At 37.3% G+C, this 18,361-nt stretch overlaps 1 protein-coding gene and 1 long non-coding RNA gene across 7 annotated transcripts; one reads left to right on the top strand and one right to left on the bottom strand.

The window, feature by feature from the left end:
• Positions 1 to 435: 435 nt before the first annotated feature.
• LOC143879943 (protein NRT1/ PTR FAMILY 8.1-like) lies at positions 436 to 7,995 on the top strand. Of its 6 annotated transcripts, none has more exons than XM_077382647.1 (5): positions 436 to 591; positions 2,259 to 2,428; positions 2,505 to 2,722; positions 3,759 to 4,309; positions 6,847 to 7,995. In XM_077382647.1, the coding sequence occupies exons 2-5, from the start codon at positions 2,323 to 2,325 to the stop codon at positions 7,679 to 7,681; spliced, it is 1,710 nt and encodes a 569-aa protein (XP_077238762.1). In that variant the 5' UTR covers positions 436 to 591; positions 2,259 to 2,322; the 3' UTR covers positions 7,682 to 7,995. The 6 variants fall into 6 exon arrangements, with proteins under 6 accessions (XP_077238762.1, XP_077238764.1, XP_077238766.1 ...); XM_077382649.1 differs by having other exon boundaries at positions 437 to 591; positions 2,265 to 2,428; XM_077382651.1 differs by having other exon boundaries at positions 443 to 591; positions 2,240 to 2,428.
• Positions 7,996 to 8,887: 892 nt separating this feature from the next.
• Positions 8,888 to 16,989, bottom strand: LOC143879945 (uncharacterized). Its single transcript, XR_013251447.1, has 3 exons — positions 16,628 to 16,989; positions 14,355 to 14,484; positions 8,888 to 9,621 (listed from the first exon to the last, which is right to left on the bottom strand). It is a non-coding gene; the product is annotated as an uncharacterized LOC143879945 (long non-coding RNA).
• Positions 16,990 to 18,361: the final 1,372 nt, after the last annotated feature.

The raw sequence follows: 18,361 nt of genomic DNA on the forward strand, positions 1-18,361 counted from the left end.
GCCTAGGGTCTCCAATGGATAGTGCGTGAGCGGGTGTGATCCGAAGCGTCGGATCGTAGTGAAACGGCTAGTGGAAGATGACCGTTGGATGGTGTCCCTACTCAATGATCAAAGGCCCAAAGGGTGCGGTCTGCACCATAGATGGGCAATCTAGCGGTTCGGAGTTGGAAGGGTTTTTACACAAGCCAACGGTACTTTGTCATACCTAAAATTGCTATTTCCAGCACAATTCTCTCTCTCTAAACCCCTACAAAGTTTCTATTTTTACTGTTTTATAAGTTCTCTTCGAGTATTTTGTTTTCAGAAACAGAACACTTTGGTCTCAATTACTTGAAAATTTCAAAGGTGATTCAAGCTTGATTCCGTTTAGTGCAGAATGTCGTCAAGCAATCGGTTTGGAACCGGATTTCATTGTATCTTCAAGGCGAGTTCGTGGTCCCCTTTGCACACTACTGGTGGGGGCGAATGGTGAGCGTTTACGCGCCTTAAAGCGTCTTCTTATCTTCTTTTCAACCACAACACGGATTATTTCAACACAAAGTCCAACTTTCCCCCGTCTCTTGGAATCTTCTACAGGATCACTTTCACTAGGTATGTCTATGTCTGGTAAACAAGTCAATATTTCTCCTTTTCTATTTATTTTTTTATTTTTTTTTGGGGGTTTAGAATCAAGATTCTATCCAATCTGAAACCGATTCTAGATAGAATTTCTCACCTGGGTTTGTCTAAAATCACTTAAATCTCAGTGCCCATAATTCCATTGCAGTTTGATTTCTCGAATGATGAATTGGTGAACTCTCTTCTCTGTGTTTTTATATTTTTAAACTATTTAATTTTTTGCCCCACAATTCTCTTGTAGTTTGATTTCTCTAATGATGAATTGGTGAAATCTCTGGTCTGTGTTTTTATATTTCTATATTATTTTAAGTTTTTGCTTATTTTTTGGGTTTTTTTTATCTTGATTTTGATTGGAAATAAATTTCAGAGATTATTTCTTAGATGGGTTTGGCATATATTATCACTTGCAGTAGAAAACGTTGGGCTTATTTGTCTTGGTTTCAGTTTCTTCATTGACTTGTGCAATTCTGTGATATGGGTATTTTTCCTTTCAAAATTGTGATAATAACAAAAAATGGGCATTGCAATCCAATAGTACTATAATCAAGACGTCAGCGAAATTTGGAATTTCTCATTTTAAACATAATTGTACACACAATTTCAGTTTATCAACTCGTTTCTGCCAGACAGTAATCATTTAACAAGTTATTTGGTTGTCGCCTGTTTTTCATGGAACAAGCAACCCATCTTGTGGTTTTGAAACTTGTACATTTAATAGTATCCTTACTTTGACAATAAGAAGCCAAAGTTATTTGGATTACAGCTGACATTTCTTGGCAACTTTTTTCCAAAAAAATGCGAAAAATTCTTGCTCTGTTCACATGGTATAATTCTGAGTTGGTAGGTACATTCTGCATATTCTGAATTTCAGATTTGCTTCAAATATTTCATGTGCTTCATACCCCTTCCTCCTGCCTCTGCCTTCTACCACATTTATGGTTACTCTTCCTTTTTTTTGTTTCACTGTCTTTGTCTCTATAGATAGTGTGTGGGATACAGTAAATCAGAATCACAAACAAGCCAATCTAACTAAATATCATGGGTTTACAATAATAACACAAGTTACAATAGACAAATAGCTAATGAACATTTGAACACTATAAGAGAGGAAGCTTTGGGAGGGCTAGAGATATGAGGATGCTTGAATTGACTGCCCTCCCTCGTGCTTAGTGAGAAGTTAAACTAAAAAGAGGGCTAATGGGTTTTGGATCCTTTACACAGTGAAACCAAATGTAAAACCGGCATACAACCTATGCAGGACCTTAATCCTGGAGTAGAATTGAGATTGTTTCTTCAAGGCAATATTTTTTTTTCATTGGGATGTTATGTCACATATGCATCCTTTGGCTAACACATCGTTTCATTATTGCATTTAATTTAAGTGGGAAAAACTTTTATGAATGTCTTTCTTGGTAGATGTCTTGAGTGCATTCCCAGTAGGCACAACTTTGTTTGGATGTGAGGCGTGATCGAGTGATATTTAATGCAATTGCATACAATGATTAGACTACTCTGATTCTCTTAAATGTCCTGTTCAGTTAGTAAAACTTGATTACCAGCTTACAATTGATGCAAATGTCCTTTTCTGCTTTTTTCACTTATACACTTTCACTTATTATAGGCATTTGTGAATGATGAAGTTACAGGTAAAAAGGTAAAAGGAACATACAAAGAAAATCTTCAGAGTATCAAAGTGATAAGTCCATGGAAGAAGACCCTATTTACACAAAAGATGGGACAGTGGATATGCATAACAATCCGGTTGTCAAGAGTAAAACAGGAAACTGGAAAGCCTGTCCCTTTATTATTGGTGAGTTATACCCATAACATAATGATATTCATTCCTCTAAGGGATCTAATAACAGTGAGGTATCCATTTTCCACAGGAAATGAATGCTGTGAAAGATTGGCATACTATGGGATGAGCACAAATCTGGTGGTTTATCTGAAGACCCGTCTCCATCAGGGAAATGTGACAGCAGCCAATAATGTCACGAATTGGTCAGGAACATGCTACATCACACCGTTGATCGGAGCCTTTATAGCTGATGCCTACATGGGAAGATATTGGACAATTGCTTCTTTCTCAGTCGTCTATGTCTTTGTAAGATTGGAATATGATTCTTTCTTAACATACTTTTTAAGTGTTTAAAATGCATCATCGAGCATGTTTTTAAAAGGCCTGGGCTCAACTCCACTCACTGAAGAATTGGGTATAGTTTAAAAGATTACAGCGATCTTGAAACAGAAAGAAACATAACTTAATTTGAATTATTGGAGTACCTGATAAATCGATTGAGTAATTGGAAACTCAGAATACCAGACTTGCAGCGTATGCTTTTCAAATCCAAAAATCTTGAACACATATTCTGTAGAGTTCCAAGCTCACTAAGTGTCGGGAACTCATTGAGTCCAGACTGAGTTTTGAGTCTATAGCATAGTTACCAGGTTGGGAAATGAATTCGGGAATCGAAACGTGAAGCAGAAGCAGGAGACGCGATAAAAAAATTACAGGGGAAACGAGAAAAGAGAAAGCGATATAAAATCGTATGAGAAACTCATTGAGAGATTTCTTAAGAAACGTGTTAGAAACATTTCAAAAAAAGATAAAGAAACGTCAAGTGAACGCATATGAAATACCAGGAAAACATATAGACTTCAAATTTGTAAGTTTCAAATTTCTACACGCTTTTGCCCATAAATACATGCACTTATAATTTTTTCATAATTTTTATTTAACTTAGAGGCATACATAAATGAATTAAATATGCTCTTTACATATTTTATTTTTTAACATAGTTTTTTACTTATTACTGTCTTTCTTATTATAGATCCTATTATTTTCCTTTTCAATATGTATTCTACAATATTTTTAGTATGATTTCTGCAAAGTGTTTTCTGTACGTTTCACAGAACTTTACCACGCATTTGACATATGTTTCCCACGTGTTTCCCATGAGTTTCTATGCATTTTGGAAATGTTTCCCCATTTTTTTCCATGTTTTGGAAAAGTTTCCAAAATGTTTTTATGGGGACATGTGTTTCCCGCCTGCCTAAGGCGTTTCCAGCAACTATGGTCTATAGAAATTGAATTTGGTATTCTTTACTCCATAAACATTTAAGTTTTCTATTGGTTACAGGGGATGACGTTGTTAACAATGTCAGCATCCATCAGAGGGCTACGTCCGCCATGCAATAATGGTGTTTGTCACCCCAAGAAAGCACAAAGTGCAGTGTTTTTTTTAGCACTCTATCTCATTGCTCTGGGTACTGGAGGAATTAAGCCTTGTGTCTGTTCTTTTGGTGCTGATCAGTTCGATGAAAATGATGAATATGAGAATAGAAAGAAGAGTTCTTTCTTCAACTGGTTCTATTTGTCAATTAATATTGGTGCCCTTATTGCTGGCTCTGTCTTGGTTTGGATACAAACAAATGTAGGGTGGGGATGGGGTTTTGGCATCCCTGCAGTGACAATGGCAATTGCTGTTGTGAGTTTCTTTTCTGGCACCCGGTTATACCGACACCAGAAACCAGGAGGCAGCCCCCTGACAAGAATTTTCCAGGTCGTGATCGCATCATTTGGGAAGTTTAATGTAAAAGCTCCCTCTGACAAGTTTCTTCTCTATGAAAATGCTAAAGAGGAGTCTGCTATCCAAGGAAGTCGTAAGATTGATCACACAGAAGAGTTCAGGTGAGTGTACGCGATCATGGTTTTAAATTTCACCGAAATCCGAAATTTCGAATTTCGGTGGAGACCGACACCGAAATTGGGGTTTTCTGAAACAGTAGTTTATTTCAGTTGAAATTTCGGAATTTCTGTCGAAATTTCGTTTTTACCGATATTTAAGTTAAAAAACTATTTTTTATTATTAATTTAATATTTTACCAAAATTTCGCATTAAAATTAATTAATTTAATTACAAACCTTTTAAATTCGAGTAAGAAATTTCGGTAATTTCGGTCGAAAATTAATACCATTTTTCGGGTCTAGTAAGTGATTTCAACCGAAATTTCGGAATTTTGGTCAAAATTTAAGTTTTTTTAGGGCCCGAAACCCGTACCGAAACCGAAATTTAAAACCTTGTACGCGATCCCCTTTTAGTTGTTTTGGATTATTTTGTAGAATGAGATCATTTTTCTTTGAATATTGTTAACTTACCAACTTCTCCAAAAGCTCAAGCTGTTGGAAAAAGGCATTATTTATCTTTTATACTTTAACACTCCCCCGCACGTGTGGCCCACTTGGCAAACACGTGGCACATGTGGTCCCACTTCGGGCCGACCATCGCATGTAGATATCCAGGAGGTTTGAACTCGAGACCTTTGGCTCTGATACCATGTTCACTTACCAACGTCTCCCAAAGCTTAAGCTGTTGGAGAAAGGCATTATTAAAAATACAGATACACCCCCTCTAGTTTCTGACACATTCAACTCTAACCCTGACTTTCAAAACGTGACAAGTACACCTCCTGAAGTTTTATTAACGTGACGGAGTAGACGGCGAGGCGGAAATGACCAAAGTGCCCTCGTCTTCCCTAACTGAAAATTAGGGTTTTCAGACTTGAAAACTGAAAAATTAGGGTTTGATTCAAACCCTTGTTTATTTATCAACATAAACCCTCGATTTAAGAGTTTTATTTGTCTTCATTCACACCATTATCATGATTTGCACATAAACCCTAACATTTTAGGACTTTTTTTGTTTTTATCAATGTTTTTCTTTCTTTCTTGAAATGTGGGCTTGATGTAGCCATGGGGTGGGGTTTCATTGTTTGTGGTGGAGGTGACGGTGGTAGCCAGAGATGGCGACGATGGCGGTGGCCGGAGGTGCGATGGCGGCGGTGGCCGGAGGTGCGATGGCGGCTGTGGAAAATGGCGTAACCCTGATCCCTCTGCAAATGAGGGTATTTTTGTCCTCAAAATATTAACCATGGTTAGTTTCAGTCTTTCTGTCAGGTTAAACTGACGGACAGTTGACGGAGGGGGTGTACTTGTCACGTTTTGAAACCTCAAGGGGTGTACTTGTCACGTTTTGAAAGTCAGGGTTAGAGTTGAAGGTGTTAGAAACTAGAGGGGGTGTAGATGTAATTTTCCCTTATCTTTTAAACTTTAACAATTAATGTTTTCTAAGACTCTTAGCTTATAACTCGTACTGATAAGTTGTATGAATGCATGTTTGCATGTGTCTGTGCGCTTACATCATGGGTCTGAAAAAACATGAGTTTTTTCATTTGGTTAGTAAGCTACACTTCATGACAAAAGCTTTAGATAGATGCCTTAACATACAGCTACCCAAAATCCAAACCCACTGTTTTTACTGCCCTACCTTCTACATCTCAGTTTTTGGAAAATTAAGCTCCCTCATTACACAGTCTAAACATGTATTAAAATGGTAAGTTGGATGTGAACTTAAAAGATTAATGTTCAAGCTTCCTTTATAAAGGGATTTTGGCAGCTGGAAGTTGTACTTGGACAAGTTATAGTTAGAAGCTTCTACATGGCACATAACTAGTTGTCGGCAAAAACACGAGACTGATGAGTTATTTAAACTGATGAAATTCAGTTTTGGGGTATTATGCTAAAGGCAAGGAAACCTTTCCCTCTATCATTGACGAAGAAACTCTCAATCCAAGTCACTGTCAATACAATAGAATTCTCGCTCTTGGAGGAATTTGGAAAACAAACCGAAAAGTCATGTGCAGTGCAACAACTCAATGATGCCAAAACAAGAGATGACTGACAATATAAGAGTGAAACTATTATTGTTTTTTTTTTTTCCAGACAATTGAAACCCTCTTCACAGGACCACAAGTTATTGAAAGAAACATGATTTTGATATATGAAAGTCGCAGCATTCTGATTATATAGCATTCTCACTGTTTTATCTAACCAATATGGAAGGAATCATAATATTGTCAAGGGGGGCATATCGAAGCACACTTATAAATTTATTATTGTTGTTGTTGATGATGATTTTGTTATTACTATTTAATTATTATTTGCATAAATTGTAGTGTTAAAAACTGCATCTAATTGGGCCTTCCAATCGTTTTAAACATGGCCTTAATGTTAGTTTGCTAATGAGATTAACTTAAAATAATCTTATTTTCAAATAAGAACATCCTGCTGGCATCCAAACAGGCCTTCAAGTTTTCGTCCTTTGCTAAGCAGCTGTATATTCTCGTTTTTCATTCATCGGCATAATCTATAGCAATCGTTGCGACCAGGTTCTTCGACAAGGCAGCAGTGGTGACAGAAACAGATAACATCAAAGGCGTGGTGGATCCATGGAGACTCTGCACAGTGACCCAAGTCGAGGAGCTCAAGGTCGTAGTGCGGTTGCTTCCCATATGGGCAAGCGGCATAGTTTTTGCCACCGTATATAGCCAAATGGGCACCATGTTTGTGTTACAAGGCAGCACCATGGATCTTCACATGGGTAAGCACTTCAAAATCCCTGCGGCAACTCTATCCATCTTTGACACCATCAGTGTCATCTTCTGGGTCCCAGTCTACGACAGATTCATTGTGCCAGTTGTGAGAAGGTACACTGGCCATGACCGTGGCTTCACCCAGCTACAACGTATTGGCATTGGCCTTGTCATATCCATATTCTCCATGTTGTCCGCTGGAATCCTCGAACTAGTAAGGCTCCAAATGGTGAAGGAACACAACTACTATGATCTCGAACATCTACCCATGTCGATCTTCTGGCAAGTGCCGCAGTACTTCCTCGTAGGGTTAGCTGAGGTCTTCACCTTCATTGGGCAGATGGAATTCTTCTACGATCAGGCACCCGATGCCATGAGGAGCATGTGTTCCGCGCTCTCACTTACAACTGTTGCTGCCGGGAACTATCTGAGCACTGTCCTTGTCACAATTGTCACAACTATATCAACTAAGGGTGGGAAAGTTGGGTGGATACCGGATAATTTGAACCGAGGGCACCTTGACTACTTCTTCTGGCTTCTGGCTGTGCTTAGTCTGTTGAATTTTGCGGTGTATCTCTTGATCGCAAGGTGGTACACGTATAAAAGGCCAAAGGGGGCTGTTCATTTATAACTGTAAGATGGTGCGTGGATGATGGCCATGCGTGTTTGCCCGTGGAGAGTTTCAGTTTCAGGCATGGATTGAAGACCAAGGGGCAAGTGGTTATACATTTATAGTTTGCTTTGCATACTTTAAAGTTTGTTTTTACAGGTTTTACAAGTCTTAAGCATCTGCAAATTTGGTAGCAAGTGTTACTGAATTTCTTTAGACTCATTTCATTTGCATGGAAAGAAGACATGCATATGTTGGAGCTGATGAATTTATAGAATATAATATGGTGTATACAGAGCAAATATGTATACAAGATGTGTTTGATCATTCCTCTATATTATGCAAATACTAGTAAGAAGAGCATGCAGTGATCTGTGCACGTGAGAGGATTTTTCCTCCAGGCCCTGCTTCTTTTTACGCAAAATGGATGTTAAACAACTAAAATTTGTTGTACGCCTATTTTACGTTGAAATAAACAGAGCCTGTGAAAAAAAAATTCCTGGTTTTTTCTGCCACCATAAATGATGATGGTAAAGTTTCAAGCACAGAAATATAGTATACCTGAAAGCAACGTTGGCTCAGAGAGTTAAGAGGGTCCAATTTGTCCGATATTATCTGTTCTTTGCAGTGTATAAGATCTGAATCTCTTGGGACCACTGTCTACAAAACAGTTTTGATCCAATATCTGTAGATATGAGAAATTTGTGAGATGTTCAGAGCCGTTGATCTATTAATCCACCACCAGCCTGTAATTAGGCATTAATCCCGTGCTAAAAATAGATTGTCCGATCGACAAAGATTTGCAAAAATGAAATGTTAAATCACTTTCGAATTTTCCTGGTAAGAAACACTCCACAAACACTAGTGTGTGGTTGGGATGCTGGGTCCAAAACTATTTTGGACATTTGGATCCCATAAACCCAATGGTTGAATACACTACACAAGCACCGATTTGTGTTAGGGATGGTAGGTCAAAACTATTTTACACTTGGGTCCCCCAATCCATCATGAATCCATACACCACACCAAAAAGAGATTCTGTCCGCTCGATCAAAGCCTGAAAAATTGAACGGTTGAAATGCTAATATTTTAAAATTCTAAACATAAAATCAGTGGTGAAATACACCCACAAAGACCACTTAGGTCCCTAAATCCCTTCTCGTTTCCATTGTTTCATAGTTCCTATGACTCATAAGAACTAATGAAAAATTCTGATTACCAAAGAAATAGGGTGGTAATACATATTGAATATATGCCAAATTGGAAATAATTTACTTTTGATAAGGTATTTTGCTACACTTTTTACATATAAAATCAGATAAAGAACATTGTTTGGTGTTTGCAATGAGAGCCGCAAAAGTTCTTGCAATTGTTGGAAACCTCTTTCTGTTCTCTTTCTCACTTCAACCCAAGTAGGCAAACACTCAATGTCATTCAAAGCTCCTTCCCTTCCACAAATCCTTCCTTTCCCATCCAAGAAAACTTCTCAACAGGAAAAGTTCAGTCTTTGGTACCAAAGTTGAACCATCCAAACGGAAAGGAGACAAATGCAAGCAGGAACTGCTTGGAAAAATTGCAATGCTTCAAACCTGAAAGGTACAGAATGACAGTCATCTTAGACGAGTGCTTGCGTATCTAATTCACTTCGCTGAAGATTCCAATGCCGAGTTTGATGAGATCGCAGAAAATTCTCTCAAAGGACTAGAAGAAACCAGCGACCGGGTCTGTTTAGCTTGATTTTGTTCCTTCAATACATAGAAATAGATGGTGTCTTGCCAAATTTCAAGTTCTTTTGCTCCGTTTGTACGCAGCACATAGCGGAGACTTTAGAGAATCTGATGCAGACCTTTGAAGAAATTGCATAGTTAGTCAAGCGAGAAATAGAGAAGAATGAGATAAAGTTGCCTGAGTCTGAAGATCAAATTGATACGGACTGCAATGAAGGCCTGTTCTTCAAGAACCTGATAGAGAAGGAACCTGAAGATCAAGCACAAGCTGAGGATGAAATACGGAAGCTCAGAGAAATCACTAGAGAATGCAGGATAAAAAGTTCGGAGAAACATTTGTCTATCATTAATTCTAAGGCCACATTTGGATACTCACGAGATTTAGATTTGGATTTCTCACATTTGCAGGTTAGATTTGGAAATGGATCAGATCCTTAGATTTCCAAATCAGCTACAACAGTGAAAAAAAAATCTGATTTGCAAATCTGTTCTGCAAGACATTATTTTTTGGATAGTAGCAGAATTTTTTTTTCCATCATTTTTCGGAAAAATATTTTCCCTCGGCATTGAACCACCTGAGATCCAATAGCTGAAATCCTCAGGAGATATTGGTTTTTCCTTAGCTGTTAACTCTATAGTGTTCTGCCAGTTCCCATTAATGAGTGCTTCTTCAGCCACAGCTTTAACTCCCACTAAATAGGAGTTAGACTCCACCTTAAGGCTTATAAAGGCACCAGACATTTCCACATAGAAGTGAAAACTTTAGCAGTGATCGTGATGCCTAGTAGGTTGGACCTCGAGAACGTGCCCAAAATACTCCACCAGGGCCACCACTGTAGAGGATGTCCATGCATGAAGAGGGATATCATAGAATCTAATCTAGATAGACCTTGCACCATTGTTAAATGCGGGGAACCAAGGCTAAAGCGAGAGGAGATACCCGCCCAGAGCATCACCTCCTCTACGCAAGATTGAAGAAGCTTGCGGTTCCGAATCAAAACTGAAAAGCATCATGGTAGGGCTCAGAATAAAGGGTTTCTTTAACTGAGGTAGACCCCACAATCTTTTAGCCCAAGCCCAGACCTCTTCCAGGAGCCATGAACTACTTTTCATACTTCCCAGCAAGCAGCTTCCGAGGGCCAACCTGCGATCCACCACCTGTTCCGACATTACTTCAATCTCCGAAAATCTTTTAGGCTCTGATTCCACAATCTTTTAGCCCAAGCCCAGACCTCTTCCAGGAGCCATGAACTACTTTTCATACTTCCCAGCAAGCAGCTTCTGAGGGCCAACCTGCGATCCACCACCTGTTCCGACGGTACTTCAATCTCCGGAAATCTTTTAGGCTCTGATTCCAGAGTAAAATCGGCCTGATCTACTCTGGGGAGCCCGGCCCAGATGCTTTTGCCTTTTTTTGCCATCGAACATTTTCTACAATAACTACGCACCCCAAAACTATTGTATTCCAAGCATTTCCGATCACTTTCAACCTTGGTGGAAGAGAAGTGCCTCCTGAATCCTTCCAATCTTCTTCCCAGATTTCTCCTCAATCCGGAGTCAGGCCCTCTAAAGAAAGCATCTCCCTCCTCTAATCTCTCAGGGGTTCTAGGGAAAGACCTTGGGGAGGACCAGTGGGATCCGATATCACTTCTAATTAAGACACTAATGGATCCAATATAGAAAGTCAGAAATGAAGGGTCAGTGATTTAGTGATGCACTAGTTTCTAGTTAAGACATTGATGGATCCAATATAGAAAGTCAGAAATTAGGTGCATAAATGTAGATTGAACACTACCAAGAGTACAAGTGGCATTCTGTAATTTAAAATTTTAGAAACAACACAAAGGTCAGTGTGTGTAAATATATAATGCACCAAGTAAATGGTCGGGTTGCCCGATACCTCAACCAGACCCAACCCGATTTTCAGTCAGGTTATAAATTCCCAACCCCCAACCCGGAAAAATTCAACCAAACACGCCCAAAGATCGGGTTGAAACCGACCCGAGGTGCACCCCTAAAAGCCACAATGTGGTACCCTACACACTACTACTTCTACATTGTTGAATTGACAACAATAGTGGTATGTCCAGTCATGTCCATGATACCACCTGCACCAGTACAACAACATTAATATCTGAACTTCAAATAAAAGCAAGAACCAACAAGGCATTGTAGGCAAAATAATCAAATTTCAGCAAAGAGGAAACAGAAAAAGCTTTGTATATATAAATACAAAAATACAAGCTCTCTATAACTCAAAAAAAAAATCTCTTGGCCAATAATTCAGCTTGCTATGTATCACCAATGTTCTAGATTTTTGCCACTGCAACAGTGACATCATTGCATCTGTTCCATTATCAAGTATCAGAAGCTTCTTATTTTCAAGATAGAGACCCTATAACCCTAATTGTAAAACGGAGGCAATGCAGGAAGGAAAGAAGACAAAAGAGCAACTGACAGAAGAATTAGCATAAGAGAGAGGGGAAATCTGAACGAAACCCTAAATCTGAAAACATAGAAAACAAAAAAGAAAACCCTCACATTTCGTTATTGCGAAATGGAGGCAAACCCAGTGAAGGAAAGGTTGGTGGAACTCAAAACAAATGACTACAAAGAAAGGATTAAGTGGCGTGTTCGTGACAGAGAAGGAAAGGTTGGAGACCAGGTTCCACGGCATAAACTCTCCTGGAAAATTTCATTCTTGTTGGACCCTGGAATTTCTTTTTTTCGTAAAATATTTTTTCCTGAATTTTTTCCCCCATTTCCATACAACAGCCTGGGCATTCTTGGCAACCGGGAAAATTATTTTATGAAATATTCCTAGGCCCAATTGTGTGGGAGAGAGCCCGAGAAAGAGGAGAGGAGGAGACATGAGGTGTAGTGGTGGGAGTGGGAGTGCACGACAAATCCTTAAAATACAATTAAAAAAATGGGAGTTTGCTAGTCACTTTTGCAAAAAGCCATATCGCGCCCTACTTTTGCATGTAATGACAGCCGGGGTGGCAATGGCTTTCTACAGAAGTGGCTAGCAATTCCTATATATATATATATATATATATATATATATATAGAAAACTGTTGGTGAGCTTAAGCACACCAAAAAATTGGTGCGCTTAAGTTGTTATAACGCCTCCCATTGGTGCGCTTAAGCGGGACCCAGCGGGACCCAAACATTTAAACGAATGGGAGGCGTTATAACAACTTACACGCACCAAAAAAATCGTGAGCTTAAGCGCACCAACAGTTCTCTCTCTCTCTCTCTCTCTCTCTCTCTCTCTCTCTCTCTCTCTCTCTCTCTCTCTGTATATATATATACACACACACACACTAGTAAAGGAAAAAAAACTAAAAACCATCTCCAGAAAAAGGAAAAAAACTGAAAAGAGCCATAAAGAACAAAAAATAAAGAAATATTAGGAGAAAGGGCAGAGAGAACCCGGAAAGAAAACAATAATCTCAGGCAGAATGTCACCAAAATTGAAAGGGCATTATCATACAAAACTATATCTTAGCGACATTTATATGCGAATAAGATGTTTGAGGTATATGATACAAAAAGCGATTAGTTAAAAATATGTAGCAACAATAAGGAAAAAAAGGACCAAAAAATAAAGGGAGATGATATTTACGCCCCCTCCATGGATATATGCGCCGTTTTTACCCAAAAATGGTAAAAATATACCATTTTTTATATGGAATCACTCTTTTTTGGATAAAAATATCGCAAAATTATACCATAATCTCTTAATAGTGACACTAAAAAATTAGGGTTCCTAAAATATTCTCTCTCAGCATTGATAGTTTTATACACCCTTCTGCTTATTCTCATACTCCAATTGCCAAGAGAAATACAAAAAAAGAAGAAAAAAAATTGAAATAGAAGATTTCTTATTCAACAGCCAACTAATAACAAAAGATCCAACAACTAACAAACCTCCAAAACTTCTATATTTAAGAAAGGAGAAGCAAACAATCTAACAAAACACAACTTGAGTATCGGTCAGGAGGCCGAACGTGGACCTGCCAATGTAAGAACTTCGCCATATGTTGTCACTTTATATACCTCGGGGCCGAACTCAATCTTAAGAAGTGCATCATTGACCTTCATGTCATGTTTAGCAAGGCCACACACATTGCACACAGCTTCCACCCTATTTTTCAGTCCAGAGTAATTTTATTTTATTTTGTTTTTTATTTTGAATCGTAAAGTCCATAGTAATTTTCAATGGGAAGCTCGCACTCAGCACTGGCAATCAATGTTGGAAAGTTACTAGCAGTTAAAATTATTTGCATCTCATTGTAGTTAGTCCATTCATCAAAAGGTTTCATCTAGTTTCCATACATTGCATCAAAAATAGTTATCTGGTCATGGTAAATACAAATTGTCTTGGGTGAGCAACAGTAGTTAAAGACAACCATGCTCTCTACCAACCTCATAAGAACTAATACAATATTGACAATGTAAAATTCTATGACTACAACAGTGGTTGTAAGTCAAATCTTATCCCTTCATAAAAGGAATTTATAATCATGAGATTCTTACTAAGAACCTGATGAAGTTATAAACTGAGATATTGAGATACTTACTATGAAGAGGATGAAGTTCAACCAATAATGGCCAATAATTATTGTGATGTGTATGACCTAAATCAAGGCAGCAGGTGAACTTTTTTGTATGGCCTCCAACCCATGACATGCAATTTCATATGCTTCTAATCATCTAATTTACCTCCTACCCCAACAATCCACTTATCTCAAAAGAAAAAAAAAACCCAAACCATATAATTTGCAATACCCACACACCTTCAAAAATTAAAAGATGCAGGGATAAAGCATACAAAAGACTAAAATAAGTGGATTTGTTTATATTTGATTGTTGCCTGTGCTGAAATTGCCGAACTTAAAAGGCTGCATTAGTACCAAAAATGAGGCTTTATTTGCTTGGGAAGTGAAATGAGAAAGGGCACCTCGGTAACTCGGAAGCCCCGGGATTCAATTTGGAGCTTTCTTGTTTCTTGTTGAAGCGGCATATATCCATCTTCATATGGTCTCCCACTCTCAATAAATGTGAATGCATTCTAGATGTGAGAAACGACTCTGAAATGAAGGCAAGAACAGTGTTAGTGAAAAGATGGAATTATATAGAAATAAAGTATATAAAGGTATAGATATATTCCCAATCTTGAAGTTTGGACTCATAGTCAGAGGTCGGCCAAACAAAGTGGTTCGACCAAGGCTTTTTTTTTTTTTTTTGAAGTTTAGACTCATAATCAGAGGTCGGCCAAACAAAGTGGTTCGACCAAGTTCTTAGCAAGTCAGCAAGTTCTTGAACATCAGTATCTCTAGATCTACAAATACCAAAAAGTATAAGACCTAGTGGGCATTCAATATATAGATCTTGTTTGGATTCTTGGGATTATTTGGAGGCAAGAGATGGAAGAGAGTGGAAAGTCTTAAAGAAGCCAACTGGCCTCATAAACAAAATCAATGACCTCACAAGCATTACACTGCAATATAAAATTTAAATTGTTCATGTAGTTACAAAAATACAATTTGTAAACAGCCGGACTAAATAGCCTTTAACTGTTACTATTTCCTGCTAAGAATTAGGCCTTGTTTGTTTTGGATTTTCATAACCGAAACATCAATTCTGGACTCACAATCAGTTCACAAAATCCAAAACAATAATAAGAACACAATGATTTTGATTATAATAATTTATAAAAAGCAGGAAGAATGGCATGGATTAACTATCAAAAAATGTGAACATTACAATCATTTTCAGCCCAAAGTAACACTAATGACTCGATCGGATTCCCAAAATGATACCTGCAGGAGAGCGATCGATCCAAAACAAACGGAGAAAAGAAGCAAAAGCTTAAAGAAAATAATTCAAAAACTAATAAATGAAGCAATAAAGTTCACCAACTGCTACTGACCAAACCATACTCCTAAAAATAAAAACGATAATTGCAGGAGCTCTTATATACTTCTTTGAAATTTCTTCAGTCTGATCAAAGAAAGAGAGAAAATCAGCTCACAATGCAATCAATTTGAAGGATGAGGAAAGTAAGGAACATTTAAGGAATAAGAATCCATGCAGAAATTCAGCAATCAGAAAATGAGAAACCATAAAACCAACACACAAGAATTCAGATAAACCTAAACCCGCAAGCCTATCATGAAAAACGGAACATGTATGTGCAAAAGAGAAAATAAGAAAATACATTGCATAAACAGAATACGAAAGCCACTGGCTATTGTGGCGTATAGAAATCAAATCCCCAGGAAGTTGATCAAGCGACCAATAACGCATGGCCAACAGTATACGCAAGGGCATACGACAGGTCTCTAAGCTATTATGAAAAATGCACTATTTATTAAAGAGAATAATAATTTCAGCAAGGGGGCAAATATGTGACTATAATTAAAGGAAATGCTACGCAATTATAAAAAAAAATGCATCATTTATTAAAGAGATAATTCTAATAAAAAATATACAAAACAGAAAAATATCATAACATCTCCTGAATGTCACCCAGATTAGGTTTGATCTGAAACCAAAGCGGCCAAGGACAGGTTCCAATCTCACAAAATTGGACTGAATCGAAAAGTGCACCTCTTTCAATTAAATTAAAATGACTGAATGGGTGCTTTGAAAAATAAACCTTTTTTTTTTTTTTAATTTCAGAAAAAAAATTCATCAAAGAAGAGGAGCTTTTAAGTTGGGTGATTTCTGTCATGCTGTGTGTTAAAGTATAAGATAAATAACGCCTTTCTCCGATAGCTTAAGCTTTTGGAGAAGTTGGTAAGTTAACATGGTATCAAAGCCAAAGGTCTCGAGTTCAAACCTCCCGGATAGCAAAAATCTACATGCGATGGTCGGCCCAAATTGGGGCCACACGTGCGGGGGAGTGTTAAAGTATAAAAAGATAAATAACGCCTTTCTCCAATAGCTTAAGCTTCTGGAGAAGTTGGTAAGTTAACACTGTGGAATTCCTCTTTTGTACTACAAAAGAAGTAGTGTTCTTGATATGGAGTTGTGAAACTTATGATTATTTCTGATTATTCTTATATACTCTACTCGTGGGCATCAATTAATTCATTTGGAGAGGTAAATAGAAACAGATGTAGCTGCTTTTTCCCCGCTGTAATCAAAGAAAATAATAAACATCTAGAAGACCAAAAACCCCAAGAAAAAATAAAAGCCAGTAAAAGAAACTACAAAAATGAGGCTCACCTGGAATCTGTTAGGGTAAATGAAGTCTGATATCAATTCAACGCAATTGCATTTCGAGGTCCTTGCAGGACCTCCCTTTAATTAATCTATGACTGGGATTGCAAATAAGTCCACCATTCCAAAGAGAAATCAAATTTATTCTCAACTCTGGCGGCTTATCCTGGCTTATTCTGCAGAGAACGACGCAGATGGTTAACACCTGCCTATTAGGGTTCCGTTTTGGTTAGAGCTTGCCGAGAGAGACAGAGAGACAGAAAGAGAGAGAGAGACGTGGAGAAGACGTAATCCCGAAAATGATGCGTATAACAGCTAGAACCAAAAATCTCGAGAGCGAAAAAGAGAGAGAGAGAAAATATCGCACCAGGGAGGCTGACACGTAAGGGAAGTTTTTTAAAAAAAATTAGCGAAAACGAAAGAAATCTACTATAATAAGCTTGATAGAAAAGCCCAAGCTTTTTTTTATTTTTTGAAATATCTATGGAATTTACACCTCACTTTTTTTTACTTTTTCTAACAAAGTCACCCATTCAACCCACATATTTTCAATCTTACCCCTCATTTATGCTTTTTAACAAAGCCACTCGTTCAACCCACATATTTTCAATCCTACTCCCTCCTTTATACTTTTTAATAATAACACTCATTCAACCCACATATTTTCAATCCTACCCCCTCGTTATGCTTTTTAACAAAGGTACCCATTAAACCGACATAATTTCAATCCTTTTTTTTTTTTTTTCAAAATGTCATAATTTCAATCCTACCCCCGTCATTTGTTAAAAAGCATTAGAAATTTTTTTTAGAAAAAATAAAAAACATATATTTTTAGAAAAAGTATATAATACTTTTTTTATATATTTTTATCTACTTTTTTACTTATATTTTTCTACATATTTTTTAAATAACATTTTTTCGTATCATATACTTTTTTTAGCCATTTCGTGCATATTTTTATTTTTTTTACATAAAAATTAATTACGAAATTTTGTATCACATACTTTTTTTTTGCTGTGTCGTGCATATTTTTATTTTTTTACACAAAAATTAATAACGAAATTTTTATTATCATATACTTTTTTTCCGCCGTATCGTGCATATTTTTTTCTAGAAAAAGTAATTAGAAAACTCTTTCCTTTGTATTTTTTTCATTACTTGGTACGTGGTTATGTATACTTTCTTGCTTATTGTTTCTACATATATTGAACTAATTTTTTTTTTATTATCAGTCTTCTTCTTTTTTTTGCCGTGTCGTGCATTGCACGTCGGGTATCATACTCCGTTTTTTTTGCTCTGTCATGCATCGCATGTCTTGTTAAAAATATTGTTTATACATATTTTTAACTAATTTTTTCCTTCGTATCATAGTCTTTTTTTTGGCAGTGTCGTACATCGCACGTCGGGTATTACTAGTATATGTTAAGACAAAGGGGAGGCTGACACGTTAGCATGATGAACAGTAAAAAACCCTTTCCTCTTTATTATAATAGATATGAGAAAACGGTTTCTACACACAAGTGTAAATAAGTTATCTACACACTAGCTTAAAATACAGTGGAGGACATGTTATTTGGGTGATCCAAACCATTCATTTGATTGGCCCTTACATAGATAGGGTGTCCACAAAAAATCAGTTCCATAGGATCATCTCAACCCTACGATTTGTGGAGGTAAAATGGACGTGTATAGACCTTCACAAATCTGTACATTTTTTGCCTCCACGGTTTGAAGGGTTAG

This window comes from Tasmannia lanceolata, unplaced genomic scaffold (genome assembly GCF_043159265.1).
Source record: "Tasmannia lanceolata isolate RefF3 unplaced genomic scaffold, GAP_Taslan_0.1 ptg000006l, whole genome shotgun sequence".
NCBI classification, from domain to species: Eukaryota; Viridiplantae; Streptophyta; class Magnoliopsida; order Canellales; family Winteraceae; genus Tasmannia; species Tasmannia lanceolata.